Source organism: Cervus canadensis, chromosome 17 (assembly GCF_019320065.1).
Source record: "Cervus canadensis isolate Bull #8, Minnesota chromosome 17, ASM1932006v1, whole genome shotgun sequence".
NCBI lineage: Eukaryota > Metazoa > Chordata > Mammalia > Artiodactyla > Cervidae > Cervus > Cervus canadensis.
The window spans coordinates 4,424,892-4,431,973 of NC_057402.1; the positions used below are offsets into that span (position 1 = coordinate 4,424,892).

The window sequence follows — 7,082 nt, forward strand, 5'->3', positions numbered from 1 at the left end:
AGAAAATGGTCCTTGAAGCAAAAGAAAAGGGTGAGCACAACCCTCCCCACCCACCACCCCCGTGGGAGGACTCCCAGGAAGGGAAGGCAGGCAGGTCAGCAGCCAGGGGGAACGGGTGGATTCACCAGACGCTCTACCCGAAGGGGACCTCCCAGGGACTGTGTGTGTGTCCGCCCCTGTCCCCCCCCATCCCGGGTCCTCCTCGAAGACCTCACTCTGCCCAGCCACGGACACGCCCTACCTCGCTCAGGGCTGCCCGCCAGCGTGCAGAAGGGCAGGATGAAATATTTGGAAGTTAGACGTTTCCAATGAGTCCACACTGCACTCAGGTAGCTGGTTTCACAAAGGTTTATTGGATTCCTCGGGGGCACGGGGGTTGGGGGCAGGCTCCTCACTGCGGAGGATCCCGGCTGGGTCGGCCTGGGAGAGGCAGGGTCTGGACAGCAGCCGGCCCTCGGCCAGGAGGAGGCAGACGGTGGGGGTGGAGCAGGCCGAGGAGAAGGCCTGGGGGGGTCCCAGGGGAGGGAGGAGGCAGAGGGAATGGCATTCACAGCAGCTCAGAGGCAGGACAACCTCTGGGATTCCCCCAGGGCCTCACGAGGCCCGGGGAGGGGGCTGGGGAGATGGAGGGCTGGGGCCTCTGGTCACCGGGAGGCTGGGCACGCGCACGGCCTGAACACACCTGCCGCTCTTCGACATGCTTGGCCAGGCGTTCGGGCTGCCCCTGCTCCCCCCCTGAAGCCCCGGGGGGCCCTCCTGCAGGGGGGGCCTGACCACCTCACAGGGAGTCTCAGCATCCGTCTCTGGCAGCTGGCAGCTGCGTTACCTGGAGGGAGACACAGGCCGTCCCCGTCCCCTGGGGAGGGGGATGTCCTCCCAGCCCTGCCCTGGGGGCCCAGCCTCCTGCCCCTGCCCCTCCCCCCATCCACGTTGCTCCTGGACACCCAGGGGACCCAGGCCACCTTGTCCTTCCCTTTCTTTCCCCGGCCCGCCCCCTTCTGGAGCTGCCGCAGGGCAGGCAGGAAAGAGCCGGTCGGCGGCCAGCCCACTGGCGTGGGCACAGCTCAGGCTCCAACGCTGGTCCCCCAGGGCCCACGGCCGGAATCTTCCAGGTCCCAGGTAAGACTTGGCCTCGGGCAGGGCAAGTCAGGACAGGACGCGGGCAGCTGGGAGGAAGCGACCTGGGGGGGCGGGGAAGGGGGCAGGGGCTGCTTGGGAGGGAAAAGGGTTTAGGAGAGGGATGAGAGAGGGAGGGAGGATCCAGCAGAGGCACAGAGCGCCAGAGAGTCGCCGCACAGGGCTGCGTCCCAAAGGCCACTTGGAGCTCAGGCCTGTCCTCACCTGCACAAGGCGCTGTGGGAGCCGGATGGTCCGATGTCCCGGAATCCCGAGAGGCAGGGTGGAGCCGGCCGGCCCAAGGACAGAAGCAGATCCGCCAGAACAGCTGACATTCCTGAGAACAAGCGCTGCTCACCTGAGCCTCCCTGGGGCCGGAGGGCCCTGTGGGTCGGTGGTCTCCCTGGGTGGCCCGCAGAGGCTCCAGAGGGACCAGACTTACCTGTGCTCCAGGCCACTCCCCTCCCCACACACCGCCGCGGCTGCCACCACTTCCCAGGAGGCGCCCAAGGCCCTCCCAGCCAGGCGGCGTCCCTGCGGCCTGGGGCGCTGGCACTGGCTTTCTGATTTTCTGAGAGTAAATGTGGGAAGGGAGTAGGGGGGGCTGCCCCACGGGTCCTGTGTACAGTGGGGACAGGGCACAGGTCTGAGACTGGCACCTCCCAGAAATTCAGGAATCAGGGCTGGAGACTCTCTCCAACAAAAGCTGGGACTCCCGTGACCCCTGCCCAGGAGGGGGCAAACTCAGGGCCCCGAAACGCCCTTCAGAGACTAGCCAAGCAGAAGGCTTCTCTTCTCTTCTTCCCCCAGCCACCACCCCGATCCCCCTGGCTGCCGCAAAAAATAAGTCAAGGAACCACCGATTAGCCAGCTCAGAGATGCTCTGCGAGGGGTGGAGGAGCAGGCAAGGGGGATGCCCCCAACTCAGGTTTTGGGGTCAGGGAGAATCCCCTAACTCACCTGAACACCCCTACCCACGGTGCTGATGGGCAGTGCCTGGGGGCGCTGAGAAGAGCGGGGACCGTGATGAAGCGGCCTTTCCTCTGGGTGGGAAGTTCCCGGGCTCTGCAGCACCCCACGCCGCCGCCCCAGGCCGCAGGCACATCGCCTGGCTGGGAGAAAGAAAAAAGGGTCTACCTTCAGGCCTCTGGCCTGCTTTCCACTCGGGGTCTTAACCTGCCGGAGCCGCGGTCCCAGGTGGGAGTTTACAGGGCAGAGGGTCCCTCCAGGGTCGCGAAAACGGAGGAGGCGACCTCTGCCCGAGACGCGCATCTCTCTCGGCGCCCGCTGGGGCCCGCCGGGTCCTGGGTGGGGGCTCGGTGCCCTAGGTTGACTGCCCGAGACTTGTTCCCTCGCCGCCGCCGCCGCCGCCGCCGCCGCCGCCGCCGAGAGCGGTGCCCTCGCCGGATCCGGATCAGCGAGCTTCCACCTCTGCCCGGGATGCGAGCGCTGTGTCCGTCCCGGGAAGAAGTTAGGCGGCCGGTCCCCGGGCGGGTAGCGAGCGCACGGGACGCCGGCGGTGGCGGCGCCGTATTCCGGCTCAGCCACCGCCGCCCCAGACGAGTCCCCGCGACCGCGAGAGCGTCCCGGGAGGGCTGGACTCCTCCAGCATCCAGATCGCTCTCGAACCGGTTCAGGCCTCGCCCCGGGGGTCAAGAAGGCCCGAGACTAGGCGACCTGGCTCCCGGCTTCGGGGACCCCCCAGGTCAAGGTACTCCGCGCCCCGCAGCCCCAAGTCGCCGGCCCCGCGCCGCGCGCAGCGAGTCATCAGAAGATCTCGGACACGGCGGCAGAGCCTACCAGGGCCCCCACGGAGTTGGGGAGTTACCCCGCACCCCTAAAAGCCTCCACACACATTCCCCCGTTGAGAGTACGCACTTCCCAGCGTCCCAGCGCCTCGGCGATGAGTCGAGCCGCAGCGCTCTGGGTCGGCGAAGGTGGCTCAGCGCGGGCGCTCCAGTCCCGACGTTCCCGGGGCAGAGAGCGACGTCCGGGGACGCACGGGACGGGTGCGCCCAGCGGCCGGGGCTGCGCCGGCCGAGGCGAGCGGCGAAAGGGGAGCGCTCCGGCGTTCAGGCAACAGCTACCCCTAGTGGGAGAGCCGCCCGGGGCCGCTGCCGCCCCGCGCCCGCCGCCCCGCGCCCGCCGCGCCCAGCGCCCGGAGCGCTCCCGGCTCGGCTGGGGCGCAAGGACGGCGCTGCCTTCCCCGGGCCTCCGCGTCTCTGGCGCCGGTCGCCAACCCGCCCGCTAGCCCTGCCCTCCGCACCTCCCCGCCGGGATCCGGAGGCCGCTGACCCGAGAGCTGGGGCGCGATGGGACGGGGCGGGCGCGGCCCGCACGGCGCGCGCCGGCCTCGGGCGACGGCGGGGGGCGCCGAGCGCGGTGTGCGTGGCGGGGCGGTGCGGGGGGCGGCCGTGTGCGAGGCGCGAGTGTGAGCGCGCGCGGGAGGCGGGCGGGCTCCGGGAGGCGAGCGGCGCCCGCGGGCGAACGCGGCAAGCGGCGGGGGCCCAAAGTTGCCTCCTTGCGGGCCAGCGTCCCCAGCGGGGCGAGAGCCGGGGCCAGCGAAGCGGCGGCCGCCGACCCAGGCTCCGGCGGCACCTGGGCAGCGGCCCCGCACGAGCAGCAGCGGCGGGGGCGGCGTTGGCGGCGGCGCGCGGGAAGCGAACCGGAGCTCCGGCGCGGCGCGGCTGTCCGCCGAGGATCTCCGCTCAGGTGCGCGGTGAGGGGCGCGCGCGGGCCGGGGCCGGGACGCCGGGATCGGGGCCAGCTTGGTGCCTGCGCTAGCCGGAGGGTCTCCGCCGCGGACTCCCGGGTCCCTGGTCCAGCTATCTGACCCGCGCCGCCGCCGAGGTCCTGATCGCCCGTCCGGGCAAGCGGGCTTCGGGGCCCAACCCCGCCCCTCCGGCCCCCGGGCCGGGCCGCCCCGCCTTCCAGCCGCTGGTGCCCGCCCACGGCCGGCGATTTCTAAGGCCCTGGCCGCGCCGCGGGGTGATCCCTTCGGGCTCAAGTTGCAAGGGGGCGGGCCCCGGCCGGAGGTGGAGTCTCCCGCCAATTGATGCCTCGGCTATAAATTGAGCTCTCCGCACAGCCGAAGCCCAGATGCCTCGCCAGGCCGCCCCGCGGTGGGTGGTGGGGGAAGGTAGGGGGTCCCAGGGGGCCCTCGGGGGCGCCGCCACCATGCTGCGCTCCCTGCTGCTTCACTCCCTGAGGCTCTGCGCCCAGACGGCCTCGTGCCTCGCGCTCTTCCCGCGCTTCCTGGGCACGGCCTTCATGCTCTGGCTGCTAGACTTCCTGTGTATCCGCAAGCACTTACTGGGCCGTCGGCGCCGGGGTCAGCCGGAAACCGAAGTGGAGCTCAACAGCGACGGCGAGGAGGTGCCCCCCGACGACCCGCCTGTCTGCGTGTCCGACGACAACCGCCTATGCACCTTGGCGTCGCTGAGGGCCGTCTGGCACGGCCAGAAGTTGGATTTCTTCAAGCAGGCGCATGAAGGCGGGCCGGCGCCCAACTCGGAGGTGGTCCTGCCCGACGGCTTCCAGAACCAGCACATCCTCGACTACGCCCGAGGAAACCGCCCGCTGGTGCTCAACTTCGGCAGCTGCACCTGACCACCGTTCATGGCGCGTATGAGCGCCTTCCAGCGCCTGGTCACCAAGTATCAGCGCGATGTCGACTTCCTCATCATCTACATCGAGGAAGCGCACCCTTCCGACGGCTGGGTCACCACAGACTCTCCCTACAGCATCCCGCAGCACCGAAGCCTGGAGGACCGGGTCAGCGCCGCGCGCGTACTGCAGCAAGGGGCTCCGGAATGCGCCCTCGTGCTCGACACGATGACCAACTCCAGCAGCTCGGCCTACGGCGCCTACTTCGAGCGCCTCTACATCATCCAGAGTGGCACCGTTATGTACCAGGGCGGCCGCGGGCCCGACGGCTACCAGGTCTCCGAGCTGCGCTCCTGGCTGGAGCGCTATGATGAGCAGCTGCACGGCCCTCGACCCCGTCGAGTGTAAACCACCAGTGGACACGTGACTGAACTTGGCGGGCCATGCCTTCGAGCCTTCGAAGCCCACGTGCAAACAACCCGCAGACACAGTCAGGCTTGGCGTGGGCCCAGTGACACAGCTGAGCTGAGCCATGCATCGCCGTCTGAGTCTGCCCTCTCAGCCAAGCCACCTGAAGACTCTCTTGAACCTCCCCAGACTGCTTTCGACTGTCCCTCGCCTGTACTTGCTTGGCTTGCTCTAAATCCCATTCTGAGGGTGGAGGCAGCGCCGCCCTTGCCCGTGTGCCCCTGGACTTGTGCTCGCAGAGGCCCCCTGCCACGGCTCTCACACGCCCTCCCCAGAAGAGAAGACCCAGCGTGCCTTGAACCAGGCGCGCTGGCCCGGCGCAAAGAGACTTAAGCTGCGCCCGCGCGCCCTGGGCGCAGCTGGGTTCCAGCAGCGCGAGCCGCTCGCCTTAGTTGCCTGGCACCCACACCTGTCGCGCGCGCGCGCAGGCGCGCGCGGGGAAGGGATGCCCTGCTGCTTTTGTGTCTATGTCTTGTTCCTGCCTTGGGAGAGGATGCTTAGGGTGGGGAAGGGTGGGCAGGGTTATTTCCCCTCCTTATTTTGGGTGCTCGCGAGCCCCACTGCTGATGACGAGCTGTCTCTAACTGGCCTCGACCACGAGCTGGTTCTGATTTGCAGGAGGCACGCAGTAGCACCTAAAACAAGAGGGGAAAGTGCTCTGGGTTTCCATAAGGAAACCACATCAGCGGGTGGGAGAGGGAGGTTGGGGGGCTGCTTAGGGACAAAGGAAGACCGCTTAGGAGGCGGGGTTCACGGCGCCCCGGGCAGAGGGAAGGGGCCGGGGCTCCTGCGACCCGGGGTTCGAGTGGTGGAGTCCGGAGAAGAGAGATGAAGGGAGAGCCAGGGAGCCCCGAAAGAGGGGTCTCCCAAGCAGAGCTGCCGACTGCGGGGCCGGAAGTGGGGGGGGGGGTGCCTGATGTGAAGGCTATTTAGTGAGTGTTTTGCTGGAAACGTTCCCTGTATATAAACTTCTTTTACACTACAATAATAAAGGCTTGAAGTAAATTGCTTTCGGGTTGCCTTTGGTCCCTTTATTTTTTTCTTCCCTCTGAATAGCGGCAAGAATTAGACACAAATCTCTCCCTCGCGTCCCCATAGTGACCCTGGGGGGAAGGGTGGAGAGAAAGAGCCTCCGCCAGCGGGGGTGCGGGAGGGGATGGAAGAAGGAAAAAGGGGGTCTGTGCCGATGCCCGGGGTGCGCACAGGCCCGGGGTGGAGGACGCGAGGTGGTGAGAAGAGCGGAGATGTGGAGCCTGGCAGGGTCCCCAGGGAGGCGGGAGAGGCGGCGGGGCCCTCACTTGCTGGCGCGCGCGCGCGCACACACACACACACACGCAAGCTGTGACAGCTGACCCTGCAGCCGCCCATCTAACTTCTCCCGGCGACCGTCGGTGTGGAGGCGGGGGGGGGGGGGGGGGGGGGGGGGGGACGGAGCGAGGCAGGGCCCGGGGGCTTTGGACCAGGTTGGGCTGGGCTCCCGCCCACCACGGGCGCTTCAGCACACCTGGCTCCTCCCTAAGCCACTTCCAGCACCTCCTTGCTTCCTCGCGCGCTCCTCAAACCCGCAAAGTCGTCTCCCCCACCCCTCCGATCCCCGCCGGTCTGCTGGGGGGTGTCCCCCCCGGGAGGCGCCACGGAAAAGCTCAAGGTGGGGGGGCGGGCAGGGCGACAGGGGAGGGAGAGGCGGCCTGCAGCGCCATCACTCCAGCAGCAGCTCCTACCGCGGGGTGGGGGTGGCTGGAGGGCGCCCCCCCGCCCAGAACACCCCCTCCTCCGCTTTCCCAAGTTCGAGCCAAACCTCATCACCACCCCTCCAAGGCGTTCAGGGCTGGGAAGCGGAGAGCGAGGTGGCCGAACCGAGAGAGACGAGAGAGGGATGGCGGTGGCCGGCA

The 7,082-nt window shown here is 68.6% G+C and overlaps 2 protein-coding genes across 9 annotated transcripts; one reads left to right on the plus strand and one right to left on the minus strand.

Annotated features, from left to right (window-relative positions):
• Positions 1–338: 338 nt before the first annotated feature.
• Positions 339–2,985, minus strand: LOC122419697. Of its 8 annotated transcripts, XM_043434479.1 has the most exons (5): positions 2,326–2,985; positions 2,077–2,228; positions 1,559–1,734; positions 1,342–1,453; positions 339–826 (listed from the first exon to the last, which is right to left on the minus strand). In XM_043434479.1, exons 1-5 carry the CDS (start codon positions 2,386–2,388, stop codon positions 823–825), a joined length of 507 nt encoding a protein of 168 aa, XP_043290414.1. In that variant the 5' UTR covers positions 2,389–2,985; the 3' UTR covers positions 339–822. The 8 variants fall into 8 exon arrangements, with proteins under 8 accessions (XP_043290414.1, XP_043290410.1, XP_043290416.1 ...); XM_043434475.1 differs by having other exon boundaries at positions 1,342–1,687; positions 2,370–2,985; XM_043434481.1 differs by lacking the exon at positions 1,559–1,734 and having other exon boundaries at positions 339–1,181.
• Positions 2,986–3,538: 553 nt separating this feature from the next.
• Positions 3,539–6,180, plus strand: DIO3 (iodothyronine deiodinase 3). Its single transcript, XM_043434482.1, has one exon. The coding sequence runs from the start codon at positions 4,216–4,218 to the stop codon at positions 4,723–4,725; it is 510 nt and encodes a 169-aa protein (XP_043290417.1). The 5' UTR covers positions 3,539–4,215; the 3' UTR covers positions 4,726–6,180.
• Positions 6,181–7,082: the final 902 nt, after the last annotated feature.

Bases quoted from the DNA above. Each gene is read 5' to 3' on its own strand.
- LOC122419697 (XM_043434473.1), bottom strand. From the start codon at position 2,388: ATGCGCGTCTCGGGCAGAGGTCGCCTCCTCCGTTTTCGCGACCCTGGA. The intron at 1,688-2,076 runs GTGAGTTAGGGG...ATTTACTCTCAG, and splicing joins CCGTGGGTAGGGGTGTTCAG to AAAATCAGAAAGCCAGTGCC. The intron at 827-1,341 runs GTGAGGACAGGC...GTCTCCCTCCAG, and splicing joins TCCCACAGCGCCTTGTGCAG to GTAACGCAGCTGCCAGCTGC.
- DIO3 (XM_043434482.1), top strand. From the start codon at position 4,216: ATGCCTCGCCAGGCCGCCCCGCGGTGGGTGGTGGGGGAAGGTAGGGGG.